We start from the raw sequence: 19,928 nt of genomic DNA, 5'->3' as shown, positions 1-19,928 counted from the left end.
TCCACGGTTCTGACGCCATTTTATTCTTTATTTATTTTTAAAAAACATGTTACTGTAATTTTCAGACTCCTTGCCGAGGTTACATCATGTAAAAATGAAGTCCACACTGCCGGGATAGGATACAGTATGCGGCCATTTTGTTAGTCTGATTTTCACCACCAATGAGCATGCCTTCAACATTCCAAGAACCCTGTAACTACTGACAACACACCCCCGTCCCCATCCTACCATGCAGCTGTAGCCTAGCCACTGCGCTATACTGCGCTATATATTGCTACATCCTGTCTATTCCATTCCATGTCATGCCACTCTATGCACCTTTAGTCAAAATATGTGCTCCACACCAAACCATTTCCTCAAACCCTTAACGGTATAACACCACCTCTGTGTTCTATGTTCTCGTAGAATCTCTCTCTTTCATCTGGTCTTAATATCCCCCAAAGTATACATTTACAAAAAGACAATCTGATACAAATGCTATCATCCATTTAACTTTTGTCCTTCATTCTGGTGCAACCTTGAATTGTGTCCCCAGTAATGGTGCACCGACAGCCCTGCCAAGTTTCCCCCCCTCGAGCCTGGAACAGCACATTATTCAAACGAAAACACAAAACTGGGAACCTCCATGACACAGAGACACCAAGAGAGGCAGCTGTGTGATTGGATTAATAACCTTGTTTGATTCTAAAAAAGACCTTATCACCTCTCACTGGAGCCCTTTTCATCAGCTGTGCATGAGTTAGCATATTGCTAGCCCTGTCAGCTGGACCTGGGCATGAGTTAGCATATTGCTAGCCCTGTCAGCTGGACCTGGGCATGAGTTAGCATATTGCTAGCCCTGTCAGCTGGACCTGGGCATGAGTTAGCATGTTGCTAGCGCTGTCAGCTGGGCATGGGCACGAGTTAGCATGTTGCTAGCCCTGTCAGCTGGGCATGGGCACGAGTTAGCATGTTGCTAGCCCTGTCAGAGCTAGCCTTCTTTGGCCATGCCTGGGTAATAGAGGCCCTCCAATCTCTGAAACCACACCACATCGTCACACCCTTTCCCCCAATCCACACAACTCCAAGGACACAGGTGGTAGTGATGTGCTAACTGTGTGCCCCCACTTCAGCTCGTCACCTCTCACGCCCCTCTTCACCTCGTCCCTTCTCACGCCCTTCTTCACCTCGTCCCTTCTCACACCCCCCTTTTAGCGTGCATTGAACACCCCCCTCACCCCCCCTAATTCACCTGCCCCTACCAAGGATCCATCACTTCCTCACCTTCTTAGTTCTAACGTTCTACATAGTAACCAGACTCAGTATAGTCACAATATAAGGTCGGGCTATAGACCACCTATCGCTAGGAATAGCAAATATGTCAATCAACATGCAAATACAAACACTGAGACAAATGTAGAAAGAAAAAAAAAGATCAGAGCAGATTGTGTTGTGGGGTTGGCATGTTAACAACAAGATCCGAATGCCAACCCCATGCCAATCCAATCTGACAATTCACTAGAAATCCTCTAAAAACATATAGGCACAATAACCTCTGACCCTATGAAAAGACTATTGTTGCATAATTCCCCGTAGAACAGAAGGGGAAAAAAGTGTCCTTTTTGCAAAACCCCCCCAAAAAAACAGACCGAAGACCAAGGAGAGTTTGCGTATGAAGGATTATCAAGCGTCAACGCATATTGAAACAAAAACGTCTGGTGATCATCTAACTTCAACATTCACTTCATGATCAGATATATTTCAATCATTTTGCTGATTTGTAGTGCTTTGAAATCTCAATTTCATTTAAAAAAAAAAAACATTTAAAAAAATTGAACAGAAGAAATAGAATCATAGCTCTTGATAAATACAAAAAATGCTAACTATATTATAAGTCCTACAAATGGTACCAGATGCAAAGAACCCATGTAGGCTATTTTACAGATCAGGAAAAAAACAAATATTATAGTATGATTTTTTTTTTTTAAGTGTACTTATTAGAATACAGAATTTGACATTGTTTCATAACTGAGGCATGATATTTTAGTGTTCAATTAGCTACATTAAGAGTACAATTATTAAAATGACAATAAACTAAAAACAGTTCTGTTTAAAAATCAAACTAAGTACAATTTAAAGTTTTAAAGCTTTTGTAGTGACATTGTAGCGAACAATAGGAAACATTATTTGGTATACAACACACTTTGTTCCCATGGCTACTAATGCTGATGTAGAAGTGAATCTGTAGTTAAAAAAAAAAAATTATGAACAGAAACAACAGTAACAGTGTGGATTTTTAATTCAAACCCAAACTGACAGTTAAAATACTGTTGGTGATTGATCATTTGTTAGAGAAGAAGGTTTACAGTGCTGTAGCCGACTGACGTGCACTACTAAGAACCTACAGATGGGACAGCCTTGTTGCCAGTAAAGAGCCATTTCATAACTACAGTAGCTTAAGCAATAGCGCCACCTATTGGTAAAAAAGCCTCCCTGCATACATTTAATCATGACAAAGCAATACCATTGGACGCCAATACATTTTTTTTCACCAAGTACTTGTTCCACATAGAGTGTCACCCCAAGAGAGACAGGAAAGCTGTAAAAAATAACATCTATTGTGATTCAAAAACCAGGGTGGGGAGAGTCTAACAGAACATACAAAACTACTCACTTTTGTTACATTACAGTATTCACTTTAACACGTGTCCTGATTTGATTTGATATTTGTTCTCTCAAGGCTTTGGTTAATACTCTTTAGATATCTCTAACCTGAACTGAACTCAGATTGATAGGTGGTCGGGCAAACAGAGGGGGTATTATTACTGGACACGTGAAAAAAAAAATCAATCAAGCTGATTTGAATAGGTCACCAAAGGCAGCACAGACAGAGTCTCTAGATACGTGGAGTCTTTCATCCTGTTGGGCGTGTGTGTACGTGTGTGTGTGTGTTTGTAGAAGGTGTGTGTGTGTGTGTGTGTGTGTGTGTGTGTGTGTGTGTGTGTGTGTGTGTGTGTGTGTGTGTGTGTGTGTGTGTGTGTGTGTGTGTGTGTGTGTGTGTGTGTGTGTGTGTGTGTGTGTGTGTGTGTGTGTGTAGAAGTGTGTGTGTGTGTGTAGAAGGTGTGTGTGTGTAGAAGGTGTGTGTGTGTGTAGAAGGTGTGTGTGTGTGTAGAAGGTGTGTGTGTGTGTAGAAGGTGTGTGTGTGTGTAGAAGGTGTGTGTGTGTGTAGAAGGTGTAGAAGGTGTGTGTGTGTGTGTGTGTAGAAGTGTGTGTGTGTGTGTAGGTGCGTAGAAGGTGTGTGTGTGTGTGTGTGTGTGTGTAGGTGTGTAGAAGGTGTGTGTGTGTGTGTGTGTGTGTGTGTGTGTGTGTGTGTGTGTGTGTGTGTGTGTGTGTGTGTGTGTGTGTGTGTGTGTGTGTGTGTGTGTGTGTGTGTGTGTGTGTGTGTGTGTGTGTGTGTGTGTGTGTGTGTGTGTACGTGTGTGTGTGTGTGTGTGTGTGTGTTTACAGCCAGGTGAGGAAGGGCTCGCTCTTGTTGAGGACTGACTCCACATCGTTGAGGATGGGGATGAGGTCTGCTCCCTCCAGGGTTCCCAGGTCCACGTTGGTTCCTGGCAGGGAGTCCAGGAAGTCTGGGAAGCTGCTGTGCTGAGACACGTTCATACTGCCCGCCTGGGCCATGCTCTCACCTGGAGGGAAGGGGGGAGAGAAGGGGGAGTCAGAGTCCGTGAGAGAGAGAGGGCTCGAGAGAGTAATGATAGCAGTTTAATGGTGACGTGGTGGTGGTAGTAGTAATGGTGACGGTGGTGGTAATGGCAGCAGTAATGGTGATGGTAGCGGTGGTAGTAGCAATGGTAGTGGGGGTAGTAGTAATGGTGATGGTAGTAATGGTAGCGGTAGTAGTAGTGGTAGTAGTAATGGTGGTAGTGGTAGTAGTAATGGTAGTAATGGTGGTAGTAGTAATGGTAGTGGTGGTGGTAGTAGTAATGGTAGTGGTGGTGGTGGTGGTAGTAATGGTGATGTTAGTGGTGGTAATGGTGATGTTAGTGGTGGTAATGGTGATGGTAGTGGTAGTAATGGTGATGGTAGTGGTAGTAGTAATGGTGATGGTAGTGGTGGTAGTAGTAATGGTGATGGTAGTGGTGGTAGTAGTAATGGTGATGGTAGTGGTGGTAGTAGTAATGGTGATGGTAGTGGTAGTAATGGTGATGGTAGTGGTAGTAGTAATGGTAGTGGTGGTGGTAGTAGTAATGGTGGTGGTAGTGGTAGTAATGGTAGTAGTAATGGTGATGGTAATGGTGATGGCAGTGGTAGTAGTTAGTAGTACTAGTAATGGTAGTGGTGGTAGTAATGGTGACGGTAGTGGTAGTAGTTAGTAGTACTAGTAATGGTAGTAATGGCAGTAATGGTGATGGTAGTGGTAATGGTGGTGGTAGTAGTAATGGTGATAGTAGTATTAATGGTAGTAATGGTAGTAGTAATAGTAGTGGTGGTGGTAGTAGTAATGGTGGTGTTAGTAGTAATGGTAGGTGTGGTAGTAATGGTAGTAGTAATAGTAGTGGTGGTGGTAGTAGTAATAGTGGTAGTAGTAATGGTGATGGTAGTGGTGATGGAAGTGGTAGTAATGGTGATGGTAGTAATGGTGATGGTAGTGGTGGCAGTAGTAGTAATGGTAGTGGTAGTGGTGGTAGTAGTAGTAATGGTAGTGGTGGTAGTAGTAATGGTAGAGGCAGTAGTAATGGTAGTGGTGGTAGTAGTAGTAATGGTGGTGGTAGTAGTAATGATGATGGTAGTAGTAATAGTGATGGTAGTAGTAATGGTGACGGCAGTGGTAGTAGTACTAGTAATGGTGATGGTACTAGTAATGGTAGTGGTGGTAGTAATGGTGATGGTAGTGGCAGTAGTAATGTTAGTGGTAGTAGTAATGGTGATGGCTGTGGTGATAATGGTGGCAGTAGTAATGGTAGTGGTAGTAGTAATAGTGATGGTAGTGGTGGTAGTAGTAATGGTGATGATGGTAGTAGTAATGGTGATGATGGTAGTAGTAATGGTGATGGTCGTGGTGGTAGTAATAGTGATGGTAGTGGTGGTAGTAATAGTGATGGTAGTGGTGGTAGTAATGGTGATGGTAGTAGTGGTAGTAATGGTGATGGTAGTAGTAATAGTGATGGTAGTGGTGGTAGTAGTAATAGTGATGGTAGTGGTGGTCGTAGTAATGGTGGTAGTAGTAATGGTGGTGGTGGTGGTGGTGGTAGTAATGTTAGTAGTAATGATAGTGGTAGTGGTAGTAGTAATGGTAGTGGTAGTAGTAATGGTAGAGTAATGGTAATAGTAGTGATGTAATGATGACGATGACAGTTCCATTTTCCATGTTTAACCTTTTATCGTCACTATTATTTGTTATTGTAATTATTTGTTTCTACTATTGACTTACCATTTTTTTATTTTTTTATTTGTATTATTGTTCATTATTTTTATTACAATGTTTATTAAACACATTGTTGCTTTGGCAAAATTGACACACTGTTTTTCATGCCAATAAAGCAGCTTAAATTTGAGAGCGAGAAGGTGAGAGAGAGAGACGGCAGGAGAACGTGGACTACCTGTGTCCATCTCCTCCATGTTATTAAGGAAGTCCTCTGGGGTGGTGGGGATGCTGTAACAGCCCAGCCCCAGGCCACTGTCTGTGCTCTGCTCCCGGGAGTGCTGGAAGTGACCACTGTGGATCACAGAGGAAGGGGGAAAAAAACATATTAATGAACTGATCCCGTCTAATAAGAGAGAGAAGAAGGAGAAAAGGGAGAGAGGCAGAGGGGAGAGGGGGTGTTGAGAAAGAAGGGAGAATGAGGGGAATAAAAGAGAGAGAGAGGGAGAGAGGGAGACATATGAGAAGAAACAGAAGTGCATCATTACAACACGGTGCATGTGTATGGGTTGGTGTAACCGATGGGAAATGGCTAGCTAGTTAGCGGTGGTGCACGCTAATAGCGTTTCAATCGATGACGTTACTCGCTCTGAGGCCTTGAAGTAGTTGTTTCCCCTTGCTCTGCAAGGGCCGTGGCTTTTGTGGCGCGATGGGTAACGATGCTTCGTGGGGTGACTGTTGATGTGTGCAGAGGGTTTTTTATTGTTTATTTCACCTTTGTTAATGATCTATTTCACTTGCTTTGGAGTGGTTAACATATGTTTCCCATGCCAATAAGGCTATTTGATTTGAATGGAGTCAGGAGTGCACTTGCCTGTTGAGGAAGGGGTCAGATCCATTGGTGGGCATGTTGCCCTGGGACATGGGCTGGGCAGGGTTGCCACCAGGAGTGGGCGCTGGTGCCATGCTCTCAGAGTCCACGGGGAGCTGTCTACACAGTGCCACCTCCTAGGGGGAAGCAATAGGCAGCAGGGGGAGGGAGAAGGGGGAGAGGAGAGAGGAGAGGGGAGGAGAGGACGGGGAGAGAGAAGAAGAGAGGAGGGGGAGAGAGAAGAGGAGAGGGGAGGAGAGGACAGGGAGAGAGAAGAGGGGAGGAGAGGACGGGGGAGAGAGAAGAGGGAGGAGAGGACGGGGGAGAGAAGAGGGGAGGAGAGGACGGGGGAGAGAGAAGAGGAGAGGAGAGGAGGGGGAGAGAAGAGAAGGGGGGAGAGAGGAGAGAAGAGAAGAGGGGAGAGAAGAGGAGAGTGGCAGAGAGAAGAGGAGAGAAGAGAAGAGGGGTAAGAGGAGAGATTCAAGATTACTGAAACTATGTTCATTATTGTCCAGGAACACATTGTGTACTACACCACTTGAGAAACATTTGCTGAGTCCATAACAGAATCTGCTTCTGAACAAAGCAGTGTTTTTACAGCCCCATCGTAGTGTGTGTGAACTACACAGAAATTATATGAAGACACACACACACACACCTCAGGACGGGATTGGCTAATAGTCTTAAAGGAAGTGGGCTATGAGATAAGTTAGAGGTTTGTGGTTGCTGCCGTAAGATAACCGTACCCAAACACACAAAGACAGGTCTACAGTGGTGGAACTAGGAGGGAGGGGGGGGGGGGGTCAATGCTACCCTTCACCTGTGCCACTGCCCTGACATGGTATCTAGGGTTGGATCGTGTCAGTCTCCCTGTCTGGGGCACAACTAACTCCCACTGCCCTGACATGGTATCTAGGGTTGGATCGTGTCAGTCTCCCTGTCTGGGGCACAACTAACTCCCACTGCCCTGACATGGTATCTAGGGTTGGATCGTGTCAGTCTCCCTGTCTGGGGCACAACTAACTCCTACTGCCCTGACATGGTATCTAGGGTTGGATCGTGTCAGTCTCCCTGTCTGGGGCACAACTAACTCCCACTGCCCTGACATGGTATCTAGGGTTGGATCGTGTCAGTCTCCCTGTCTGGGGCACAACTAACTACCAGTGCACAGTCACCTTAGAAATACCAGATTCTCAGTCATCTGATGGAATGTGAGTGTAACAAATGGCTGGAAGTATCTGTAAAGGGAAGGGGCTTTCCACCCAGGCTGCTGAATTGAGTCTTTATAACAATGTATCTGTAAAGGGAAGGGGCTTTCCACCCAGGCTGCTGAATTGAGTCTTTATAACAATGTATCTGTAAAGGGAAGGGGCTTTCCACCCAGGCTGCTGAATTGAGTCTTTATAACAATGTATCTGTAAAGGGAAGGGGCTTTCCACCCAGGCTGCTGAATTGAGTCTTTATAACAATGTATCTGTAAAGGGAAGGGGCATTCCACCCAGGCTGCTGAATTGAGTCTTTATAACAATGTATCTGTAAAGGGAAGGGGCATTCCACCCAGGCTGCTCAATTGAGTCTTTATAACAATGTATGTGTAAAAGGGAAGGGGCTTTATAACAACGTATCTGTAAAGGGAAGGGGCTTTATAACAACGTATCTGTAAAGGGAAGGGGCTTTATAACAACGTATCTGTAAAGGGAAGGGGCTTTATAACAACGTATCTGTAAAGGGAAGGGGCTTTATAACAACGTATCTGTAAAGGGAAGGGGCTTTATAACAACGTATCTGTAAAGGGAAGGGGCTTTATAACAACGTATCTGTAAAGGGAAGGGGCTTTATAACAACGTATCTGTAAAGGGAAGGGGCTTTATAACAACGTATCTGTAAAGGGAAGGGGCTTTATAACAACGTATCTGTAAAGGGAAGGGGCTTTATAACAACGTATCTGTAAAGGGAAAGGGCTTTCCACGCAATAGAGGCTTTATAACAATGTCGATGTGTGTGACATTGGAGCTGTATGGACTAAACACAACACATATATGGTAGTGAACAGACAGGTTAAAAGGCAGGTAGCCCAGTGGTTAGAGCAGGTAGCCTAGTGGTTAGAGCAGGTAGCCTAGCGGTTAGAGCAGGTAGCCTAGCGGTTAGAGCAGGTAGCCTAGCGGTTAGAGCAGGTAGCCTAGCGGTAAGATCGGGTAGCCTAGTGGTTAGAGCGTTGGGCGGGTAGCTTAGTGGTTAGAGCGTTGGGCAGGTAGCCTAGTGGTTTGGGCAGAGGCCTACTGGTTAGAGCAGGTATCCTAGTGGTTGGAGCAGGTAGCCTAGTGGTTAGAGCAGGTAGCCTAGTGGTTAGAGCAGGTAGCCTAGTGGTTAGAGCGTTGGGCAGGTAGCCTAGTGGTTAGAGCAGGTAGCCTAGTGGTTAGAGCGTTGGGCAGGTAGCCTAGTGGTTAGAGCGTTGGGCAGGTAGCCTAGTGGTTAGTGGAGAGCGTTGGGCAGGTAGCCTAGTGGTTAGAGCGTTGGGCAGGTAGCCTAGTGGTTAGAGCGTTGGGCAGGTAGCCTAGTGGTTTGGGCAGAGCCTAGTGGTTAGAGCAGGTAGCCTAGTGGTTAGAGCAGGTAGCCTAGTGGTTGAGAGCAGGTAGCCTAGTGGTTAGAGCAGGTAGCAGGTAGCCTAGTGGTTAGAGCGTTGGGCAGGTAGCCTAGTGGTTAGAGCATTGGGGAGGTAGTTGGTTAGGCGTTGGGGAGGTAGCCTAGTGGTTAGAGCGTTGGGCAGGTAGCCTAGTGGTTAGAGCGTTGGGCAGGTAGCCTAGTGGTTAGAGCATTGGGCGGGACCAGTGGTTAGAGCGTTGGGCGGGTAGCCTAGTGGTTAGAGCGTTGGGCGGGTAACCTAGTGGTTAGAGCGTTGGGTAACCTAGTGGTTAGAGGTAGGTAACCTAGTGGTTAGAGCGTTGGGTAACCAGTGGTTAGAGCGTTGGGCGGGTAACCTAGTGGTTAGAGCGTTGGGTAACCTAGTGGTTAGTAACCTAGTGGTTAGAGCGTTGGGCAGGTAGCCTAGTGGTTAGAGCGTTGGGCAGGTAGCCTAGTGGTTAGAGCGTTGGGCAGGTAGCCTAGTGGTTAGAACGTTGGGCAGAGTGGTTAGCGCCTAGTGGTTAGAACGTTGGGCAGGTAGCCTAGTGGTTAGAGCAGGTAGCCTAGTGGTTAGATCAGGTAGCCTAGTGGTTAGAGCAGGTAGCCTAGTGGTTAGAGCAGGTAGCCTAGTGGTGAGAGCAGGTAGCCTAGTGGTGAGAGCAGGTAGCCTAGTGGTGAGAGCAGGTAGCCTAGTGGTGAGAGCAGGTAGCCTAGTGGTGAGAGCAGGTAGCCTAGTGGTGAGAGCAGGTAGCCTAGTGGTGAGAGCAGGTAGCCTAGTGGTGAGAGCAGGTAGCCTAGTGGTTAGAGCATTGGGGAGGTAGCCTAGTGGTTAGAGCGTTGGGGAGGTAGCCTAGTGGTTAGAGCGTTGGGCGGGTAGCCTAGTGGTTAGAGCGTTGGGCGGGTAGCCTAGTGGTTAGAGCGTTGGGCGGGTAACCTAGTGGTTAGAGCGTTGGGCGGGTAACCTAGTGGTTAGAGCGTTGGGCGGGTAACCTAGTGGTTAGAGCGTTGGGCGGGTAACCTAGTGGTTAGAGCGTTGGGCGGGTAACCTAGTGGTTAGAGCGTAGTGGTTAGGCGGGTAACCTAGTGGTTAGAGCGTTGGGCGGGTAACCTAGTGGTTAGAGCGTTGGGCGGGTAACCTAGTGGTTAGAGCGTTGGGCGGGTAACCTAGTGGTTAGAGCGTTGGGCGGGTAACCTAGTGGTTAGAGCGTTGGGCGGGTAACCTAGTGGTTAGAGCGTTGGGCGGGTAGCCTAGTGGTTAGAGCGTTGGGCGGGTAGCCTAGTGGTTAGAGCGTTGGGCGGGTAGCCTAGTGGTTAGAGCGTTGGGCAGGTAGCCTAGTGGTTAGAGCGTTGGGCAGGTAGCCTAGTGGTTAGAGCGTTGAGCAGGTATCCTAGTGGTTAGAGCGTTGGGCAGGTAGCCTAGTGGTTAGAGCGTTGGGCAGGTAGCCTAGTGGTTAGAGCGTTGGGCAGGTAGCCTAGTGGTTAGAGCAGGTAGCCTAGTGGTTAGAGCAGGTAGCCTAGTGGTTAGAGCAGGTAGCCTAGTGGTTAGAGCAGGTAGCCTAGTGGTTAGAGCAGGTAGCCTAGTGGTGAGAGCAGGTAGCCTAGTGGTGAGAGCAGGTAGCCTAGTGGTGAGAGCGTTGGGCGGGTAACCTAGTGGTGAGAGCGTTGGGCGGGTAACCTAGTGGTTAGAGCGTTGGGCGGGTAACCTAGTGGTTAGAGCGTTGGGCGGGTAACCTAGTGGTTAGAGCGTTGGGCTGGTAACCTAGTGGTTAGAGCGTTGGGCGGGTAACCTAGTGGTTAGAGCGTTGGGCGGGTAACCTAGTGGTTAGAGCGTTGGGCGGGTAACCTAGTGGTTAGAGCGTTGGGCGGGTAACCTAGTGGTTAGAGCGTTGGGCGGGTAACCTAGTGGTTAGAGCGTTGGGCGGGTAACCTAGTGGTTAGAGCGTTGGGCAGGTAGCCTAGTGGTTAGAGCGTTGGGCAGGTAACCTAGTGGTTAGAGCGTTGGGCAGGTAGCCTAGTGGTTAGAGCGTTGGGCAGGTAGCCTAGTGGTTAGAGCGTTGGGCAGGTAGCCTAGTGGTTAGAGCGTTGAGCAGGTATCCTAGTGGTTAGAGCGTTGGGCAGGTAGCCTAGTGGTTAGAGCGTTGGGCAGGTAGCCTAGTGGTTAGAGCGTTGGGCAGGTAGCCTAGTGGTTAGAGCAGGTAGCCTAGTGGTTAGAGCAGGTAGCCTAGTGGTTAGAGCAGGTAGCCTAGTGGTGAGAGCAGGTAGCCTAGTGGTGAGAGCAGGTAGCCTAGTGGTGAGAGCGTTGGGCGGGTAACCTAGTGGTTAGAGCGTTGGGCGGGTAACCTAGTGGTTAGAGCGTTGGGCGGGTAGCCTAGTGGTTAGAGCGTTGGGCGGGTAGCCTAGTGGTTAGAGCGTTGGGCGGGTAGCCTAGTGGTTAGAGCGTTGGGCGGGTAGCCTAGTGGTTAGAGCGTTGGGCGGGTAGCCTAGTGGTTAGAGCGTTGGGCGGGTAGCCTAGTGGTTAGAGCGTTGGGCGGGTAGCCTAGTGGTTAGAGCGTTGGGCAGGTAGCCTAGTGGTTAGAGCATTGGGCAGGTAGCCTAGTGGTTAGCGCGTTGGGCCAGTAATCGGAAGGTTGCTGGATCAAATCCCCAAGCTGACAAGGTAAAAATCTTCCCCTGAGCAATATACAGAACTAAGTCAAAGGCTCAGACACACCAACTCATCCAAGGGCCCCTCCCCACTTGAACCACCCTCAACACTGTTCCCCGGGCGCCGAAGACGTGGGTGTTCTTTAATGGAAGCCTTTCCAACATAATCCAGGTAGAATCAGGAATTCCCCAGGCCAGAGTTTCTATGTATGCGGATGACTCAACTCTATGCCGAAGACGTGGATGTTAATTAAAGGCAGCCCCACGCACCTCTCTGATTCAGAGGGGTTGGGTTGAATGCGGTATGCATTCGGAATGCGGCATAAATTCATTTGGACAACTGACTATGTATCCCCCTTTCCCTAAATAGATCTCTCTCCAGACTGTCAGACAGACCAAAACAGTGAGATCGTGTAGGGTAGTACAGTGGAAAATAGAGAAGTACAGGCCATAGCCAAGGTAAGACTCTGCTCTCCCTTCCCAACCCCACAGACCCAAACCAGTAACCCCACAGACCCCAGCCAGTGCTCAGGATGGGCTGACAGAGTCACAGCGTTCTGGGTGAGATAAACATTTCCTGGTTGAGGCCACTGGCTAAGGACAAAGGCGATTAACAAACGGGTGTGAATCGCTCTCTATGTGAGCCTGCCTTCCTGTAAGTAGATGATTAGGTGGTCTAGAATAGAGTAGCTGGTAGCTACCCCGTTCGGCCACTAGTGGGCGCTAATATTTACCCCCCCCCAGCGTCGTAGAAAGGCCCAAAGCCTGCGCTAAAAAAACAATCTACTGTCCAACTAAGCGCTCCATCTGCTGTCTTTGAGATGCATCTGGGTAACCTTTTTCTTATTGAGGAGGCACGTGATATGATGGCTTGTGGCCTGTGTGTGTGTTGGTTCTTCTATCCTTGTGGGGACCTAAAATACCCAAAAGCCCCCAAAATAAGACAAAATGTTCCTCGTTGGGACAAAGGAGATTTTAAGATCAGGGGATAGGGTTAGGGGTTAAGTTTAGGGTAAGGGTAAAGAAAAATAAGATTTTGAATGGAAATTCATTTTAGGTCCCCACAAGGATAGAACAAAACGTGTGTGTGTGTGTGTGTGTGTGTGTGTGTGTGTGTGTGTGTGTGTGTGTGTGTGTGTGTGTGTGTGTGTGTGTGTGTGTGTGTGTGTGTGTGTGTGTGTGTGTGTGTGTATACTAGTGTGGGTTTAGCCTGAATAAACTTTCTTTTTTTAATTAAAAATTGGGTCGAGGTGTCTCTCTAAGAGGAAAGAATGATTGATTAGCGGTATGTATCAGGTCTCTCCTGACAGTCTCTCTCTCCTGACAGTCTCTCTCTCCTGACAGTCTCTCTCTCCTGACAGTCTCTCTCTCCTGACAGTCTCTCTCTCCTGACAGTCTCTCTCTCCTGACAGTCTCTCTCTCCTGACAGTCTCTCTCTCCTGACAGTCTCTCTCTCCTGACAGTCTCTCTCTCCTGACAGTCTCTCTCTCCTGACAGTCTCTCCTGACAGTCTCTCCTGACAGTCTCTCCTGACAGTCTCCGGCGAGTTGTAGGTGTGGGATAAACAGAACAGTGTTGAAACATGGACTGGAGGTCTGAGAGTAAAGCAGGCTCTCCTGTGTGGTGTTGTTGGCTCTAAAGGGTAAATACTCTAGGATTGAGCAGCAAACCGTTGGAGGCCTAGCGTTGGAGGCCTAGCATTGGAGGCCTAGCATTGGAGGCCTAGCATTGAAGGCCTAGCATTGGAGGCCTAGCACTGGAGACCTAGCATTGGAGGCCTAGCGATAAAGGCCTAGCGATAAAGGCCTAGCATTGGAGGCCTAGCATTGGAGGCCTAGCATTGGAGGCCTAGCATTGGAGGCCTAGCATTGGAGGCCTAGCACTGGAGGCCTAGCACTGGAGGCCTAGCACTGGAGGCCTAGCACTGGAGGCCTAGCACTGGAGGCCTAGCACTGGAGGCCTAGCGATAAAGGCCTAGCATTGGAGGCCTAGCATTGGAGGCCTAGCATTGGAGGCCTAGCATTGAAGGCCTAGCATTGGAGGCCTAGCATTGGAGGCCTAGCATTGGAGGCCTAGCATTGGAGGCCTAGCATTGAAGGCCTAGCATTGAAGGCCTAGCATTGGAGGCCTAGCATTGGAGGCCTAGCATTGGAGGCCTAGCATTGAAGACCTAGCATTGGAGGCCTAGCATTGGAGGCCTAGCATTGGAGGCCTAGCATTGGAGGCCTAGCATTGGAGGCCTAGCATTGGAGGCCTAGCATTGGAGGCCTAGCATTGGAGGCCTAGCATTGGAGGCCTAGCATTGGAGGCCTAGCATTGGAGGCCTAGACTGCCTCACCTGTCTCATGAGCTCCTCCTGGCGTCTCTGGATCCTCTCTCTCTCCAGCTGGATGCGCTGCAGCCTCATCTTCTGCTGGGTACTGACAACCACACCCAGGGGACTGGACAAACTCATCATCCCAGCCTGGGAGCTCTGCTGCTGGGGGAGGGAGCCAGGTGAACCCAAGGCCTGGGCCTGTTGGGGCTGCTGCTGGGTGTGTTGCAGGTGCTGCTGGTGGTGGTGTTGGGACATCACTATGGAAGGAGAGACAGAGAGAAGGGAGGGGGTTGTTATCCGGGCTAGAAAACTATTCCAGTGGAGAACAAAGACAAAGAAGCTTTTTTAAAACGCTGATAGTAATGCAATAGTCTGACTGTGCTGAGATGTACACAGTACTAACTACAGGTCTAATCAATCAGGTGAACAGGAGCTGTTTCTGAAAACTGAGCTCAGCTCATTAGCTCCACATCACCTCTTTTTCACACCACTGCTCTGGGAAAGAGCCAGAGTCCAGATAGTGAGTCAGTGTCGAGATGGGATCACCCAGCTGACTGAAGGTGGATTTATGTTTCCGTGGTAACATGGACTCTTAACAACGTGATGAAAACTTTGTAGCTCCTTGCTAAAACAAGGTGTTGTATTATGTAGGACGGTCTGACTGGCTAAAATAAATCTTTGGTCGATCGAGTTGTTTGTTCTTTCAACCAATCGATTGGTAGAAAATTGTAAAAACCTGTATTTTTCCATATAGACACATCCTATGTGTTGTAATCAAATCAACTATATGCACTGAGCTTGTCTGATGCTTTAAGCGCAGTGTTTGATGAAATACTTAAGGACACACAAATGACTATAGGGAGTCCGACAGCAATTGATTTGAATGTGCCGAGCCAGACTCAGAATGCGCTGTGTTAAACAAAACAAAAAAAGACAGCGAGTGACCTGTTGTCTCCCTCTCCTCCTGCTGCAGCGACCACCACAGAACAGTGTTTATAGTGTTGTCTCTCTCTCCTCCCTGCTGCAGCGACCACCACAGAACATAGACAGTGTTTATAGTGTTGTCTCTCTCTCTTACCCTGCTGCAGCGACCACCACAGAACATAATAGTGTTGTCTCTCTCTCTTACCCTGCTGCAGCGACCACCACAGAACATCATAGTGTTGTCTCTCTCTTACCCTGCTGCAGCGACCACCACAGAACATAATAGTGTTGTCTCTCTCTCTTACCCTGCTGCAGCGACCACCACAGAACATCAACAGTGTTTATAGTGTTGTCTCTCTCTCCTCCCTGCTGCAGCGACCACCACAGAACATCAACAGTGTTTATAGTGTTGTCTCTCTCTCCTCCCTGCTGCAGCGACCACCACAGAACATCAACAGTGTTTATAGTGTTGTCTCTCTCTCTCCTCCCTGCTGCAGCGACCACCACAGAACATCAACAGTGTTTATAGTGTTGTCTCTCTCTCTCCTCCCTGCTGCAGCGACCACCACAGAACATAATAGTGTTGTCTCTCTCTCCTCCCTGCTGCAGCGACCACCACAGAACATAATAGTGTTGTCTCTCTCTTACCCTGCTGCAGCGACCACCACAGAACATAATAGTGTTGTCTCTCTCTCTTACCCTGCTGCAGCGACCACCACAGAACATCAACAGTGTTTATAGTGGCGTCTCTCTCTCCTCCCTGCTGCAGCGACCACCACAGAACATCAACAGTGTTTATAGTGGCGTCTCTCTCTCCTCCCTGCTGCAGCGACCACCACAGAACATCAACAGTGTTTATAGTGTTGTCTCTCTCTCCTCCCTGCTGCAGCGACCACCACAGAACATCAACAGTGTTTATAGTGTTGTCTAAATTTGACTAGTTGTGGAAAATACTGGAGATCAACAAAAAGTGCATATTATGTATAACAGCTGCTGTTAGATTACAATATTTATTTTTCTAACTGTTTGGAACAATGTAAAAAGACTAAATAAATGTCTTGTAAGTTAAAAATAATAATGATAATTTAAAAGCCAATATTACAGCAAAGACTAAAAACAGTCGCTCGTAAATTTAATTACAGACATGGAATGAGAAATGTATTGTTTTAACGCTAATTATTATAAGGGTTGCTTTATTATTTTACAACTAAAATGCTTGATTTGCATTTCAAATCATGAATGGTGAGGAGGTGAGGGGAAAATGTACAGTTTAAAATAAAAAATATAATGCTTACTTTTCGAACGGTTATGGTGACCGTAGCAGAATATGAAAAGCCAAGGTCTGTGCTCGCATACTCCCTAAAGACCTTCGCCAAAATGTTATTTTTCCCCTCTTGAGCCACCGTCGCAACATAGCCAGAAAACCATTCCTCAAAATGATCTGAATTATTCCAAGATAAATCAAGAAATCTTTCATTCATTTGACGTTTAAGTCAAGTAATTTTACACCAAACTAAGATGTTTGGTGCAGTATTTCTCTAGTGGAAAAAAATATGCACAAAATGACGAAGGGGTCGTGGACTTCGGATACCGAACTTCAGCTCCCCCTAAAAAAAAAAAAATACCAGCCGAAGAAACAAAGACAAACAAAAGCATCAAAAAAACGTGTCAATTTACACGCAAACTTTTCCAACTGGGAAGCTTAACTGACATCCAAAATTGCATGACCGTACAAACACACACAGTGTATGTGTTCACACACACACACACCAATGCTACTTCAGATGTAAACAGTGAACAGAGATTACGCAGTCTGCCAAAACACTGAAATAACCTGACCAAGCTCTCACTGTAAACAGAGCCTCAGCCACGTACTCTAAAAGCACACCAGCAATATGGATAGCCTACTGCTGCTGTGTTTAACAGAAAGCAGATGGTCAGATTAGAGACGAACCCCCAGCAATAGCATCTAGACTCTGTTCCACTGGATGTCATAAGGTGAATGCACCAATTTGTAAGTCGCTCTGGATAAGAGCGTCTGCTAAATGACTTAAATGTAAATGTTATTCCAGACAACAGCTAAAACATTTTTTTAAAAGGGGACCATTACAGTTATATTTAGAAAAACTAAACAAAATCAGAGAGCATTGATTTGGGGACATGACTACAGTCTTCAGCCAGGTAATCATCAGATCATTCTACTGAAGACTACTAAATCATTATCAAGCAGTAATGGGTTGTCTTTGTTACCAGCGGTCGTTAATAATTAGCTAAAAGCTAGCCCCTCATGACCGTTAATAATTAGCTAAAAGCTAGCCCCTCATGACCGACTCAAATTCAGTGTGAATTTGCAGCCACACCACTCTACAAAGACGCCCAGACGGTTCACCCCCCAGTACATGCTCCAGTGTAGCACAGCTCTGGGGTCTGTACACCCCACCCCCCTGCATCTCATATTTCCTGGTCTTCTGCCTGCCCCAACAGGTAGTTTTTACTAGGCAGTCCCTTCGCCTGTTGGCTACTCTATACCTAGGCCCTGCGACATACCTAGGCCCTGCGACATACCTAGGCCCTGCGACATACCTAGGCCCTGCGACATGGATTTGTCCCAAACACAACACATTTTATTCAGGACAAAAGAGTTTATTTGCAAACAGGCTGCATGTTTTGGAATATTTAAATTCTGTACAGGTTTCCTTCTGTCATTTAGGTTAGTATTGTGGAGTAACTAAAATGTTGTTGATCCATCCTCAAGTTATCTCCTATCACAGCCATTCAACTCTAACTGTTGGGCCTCATGGTGAAATCCCTTAGCGGTTTCCTTCCTCTCCGGCAACTGATTTTGGAAGGGTGCCTGTATCTTTGGAGTATCTACCAATAGGTGCCCTTCTTTGCAAACCACTGGAAATCCTCCCAGGTCTTCGTAGTTGAATCTGTGAAATTCACTACTCGACTGAGGGACCTTACAGATCATTTAATGTGTAGAGTACAGAGATTGGGTAGTGATTCAAATATCATTTAAGCACTATTATTGCACACAGAGTGATGAGTCCATCGCAACTTGTGATTTGTTAAGCACATTTTTACTCCTGAACTTATTGAGGCTTGACATAACAAAGGATTGAATAAATGACAAGACATTTAATCTTTAATGAATTTGTAAACATAATTCCACTTTGACATTATGGGTTATTTTGTGTACAGTGACAAAATCTCAATTTAATTAATGTTAAATTCAGGCTGTAACAAAATGTGGAAAAGGTCAAGGGTTGTCTGAAGACACAGTATGTATAGACAAGATTGAATTGAGAATAACCTGATGGGTGAGAAAACACTTGTGACTCATGCCCAACGTGCAGTCTAAGGCAAGAAACTGCACATGCTTTTTTTTGTGTGCAACTTTTTAAAATCAAATCATGCAACATTTAGCCTAACCTATAGGCCTATTTTATTTATTATTTTTATTTTACCTTTATTTAACTATGCACGTCAGTTTTCAATGACGGTCTAGGAATTGTGGGTTAACTGCCTGTTCAGGGGCAGAACGACAGATTTGTATCTTGTCAGCTCGGGGATTTGAACTTGCAACCTTTTGGTTACTAGTCCAACTCTCTAACCACTAGGCCACCCTGCCGGCCCAAAGCAGATGGTCAGATTAGAGACTATATATTTTGATAACGTTCACATCACAACTGAAGTAGCCAAATAACTCTAACCCCCTAGCCTATAAGCCTTAGACGAGAGGTCTGCACGGGACCCATGTTTTGGTACATTGCCCGCCTGCTCCCGCAAGATTACTGACGGCGCCGGCAGGTTTTTTTTGTTGCCAACATCCAATGAGTGGATGATTTCATAAGACAGTTGCTGTTTTCAATTAAAGTCCTTTTATTGAAACAAACTCCAGTGTAAACAAACGCATTTGAAGCAGCACAGACAAAAAGTTCCTGCAAGACAGAATACATTTCTTTTGGGGGGGCACGAGTTCACCTTGTAGACTTTCCAAAATCATCTAAACTTGAACTGTCAGTAAGGAAAAGGCATCTGATAGGCTGACTTGCGCCCAATCACAAGCCATTGTTTCGTTGCCTTTAGAATATGATTAACAGCATGGTTTCCAGTGGGAACCTCAAGCTTTTAGAATTCATCACAAGTGACCACATAGATAGAATATTAAATAAATGTAAGCGCAGTCTGCACTTCCTCCATTTATAATTAGAGGCTTTGGGTGTTGCTTCTGTGGACCATTCTGAATTCAAAATGATTCCACTGTCGCAGCCGGTGACGCACAATTGGCCTAGCGTCGTCCGGGTTAGGGAGGGTTTGGCCGGTAGGGATATCCTTGTCTCATCGCGCACTAGTGATTCCTGTGGCAGGCCGGGCAGCGCAGTGCGCGCTGACCTGGTCGCTAGGTGCACGGTGTTTCCTCCGACACATTGGTGCGGCTGGCTTCCGGGTTGGATGCACGCCGTGTTAAAAAGCAGTGCGGCTTGGTTGGGTTGTGTTTCTGAGGACGCGTGACTCTCGACCTTCGTCTCTCCCGAGCCCGTACGTACGGGAGTTGTAGCGATGAGACAAGAAAGTAACTACTAACAATTGGATACCACGAAATTGGGGAGAAAAGGGGGGGGGGTAAACATTTTTTAACAAAATAAATACATAATAATAAATAATAAATGACTCCACACATATTAGTAGGCTAAATAAAGACCAGATTAAATTGAGAATAGTCTGACGGGGGAGATTATTATCAAGTGCTTGTTAAGTTGTGAATGACGACTGATGAAGTGTGTACAGCTGTTGTAAGAAACATGAGCAGAGCGCATACCTTTCATGTGACTTTTTTCAAATCATCATTAGAGTCCCATCATGCAGTCTTACAATTGTAATACAAATCTAAACACACAGCCCAACGCTTGTAGAACAACTAAAATTGCATAAATAACTAAATGTGGAGCTATAAAAAGGCACATGGCGCAGACAGTCTGGTGATTTCACTGTGGAGACACTTTCCCCCTCTCAGGACCTCTCTTCGCCCTCTCCCTTTCCCTCCTCTCTTCGCCCTCTCCCTCCTCTCTTCGCTCTCTCCCTCCTCTCTTCGCCCTCTCCCTCCTCTCTTCGCCCTCTCCCTCCTCTCTTCGCCCTCTCCCTCCTCTCTTCGCCCTCTCCCTTTCCCTCCTCTCTTCGCCCTCTCCCTCTCCCTTTCCCTCCTC

General features: G+C 46.8%; 1 protein-coding gene and 1 long non-coding RNA gene across 3 annotated transcripts in view; both read right to left on the bottom strand.

Moving 5' to 3' along the window:
* Nucleotides 1-2: 2 nt before the first annotated feature.
* LOC123996574 lies at nt 3-3,030 on the bottom strand. The gene is made up of 2 exons (XR_006832013.1): nt 770-3,030; nt 3-728 (listed from the first exon to the last, which is right to left on the bottom strand). It is a non-coding gene; the product is annotated as an uncharacterized LOC123996574 (long non-coding RNA).
* Nucleotides 3,031-3,401: 371 nt separating this feature from the next.
* Nucleotides 3,402-19,928, bottom strand: part of LOC123996927 (WW domain-containing transcription regulator protein 1-like) — a 72,333-nt gene continuing 55,806 nt past the window's right edge. Inside the window, exons 3-6 of one of the 2 annotated variants that reach the window (XM_046300780.1) lie at nt 13,816-14,051; nt 6,216-6,346; nt 5,580-5,695; nt 3,402-3,665 (exon numbers count right to left, since the gene is read on the bottom strand). In XM_046300780.1, the coding sequence (XP_046156736.1) occupies nt 3,481-3,665; nt 5,580-5,695; nt 6,216-6,346; nt 13,816-14,051 (668 nt within the window). In that variant the 3' untranslated portion in view covers nt 3,402-3,480. Of the gene's footprint in view, nt 3,666-5,579; nt 5,696-6,215; nt 6,350-13,815; nt 14,052-19,928 lie in introns of both variants that reach the window. The other variant, XM_046300779.1, reaches the window with a different exon arrangement.

This window comes from Oncorhynchus gorbuscha, linkage group LG15 (assembly GCF_021184085.1).
Source record: "Oncorhynchus gorbuscha isolate QuinsamMale2020 ecotype Even-year linkage group LG15, OgorEven_v1.0, whole genome shotgun sequence".
Classification (NCBI taxonomy): Eukaryota; Metazoa; Chordata; class Actinopteri; order Salmoniformes; family Salmonidae; genus Oncorhynchus; species Oncorhynchus gorbuscha.
Note: the sequence above shows the minus strand (reverse complement) of the source record. Positions and strands in the feature narration are given on the sequence as shown.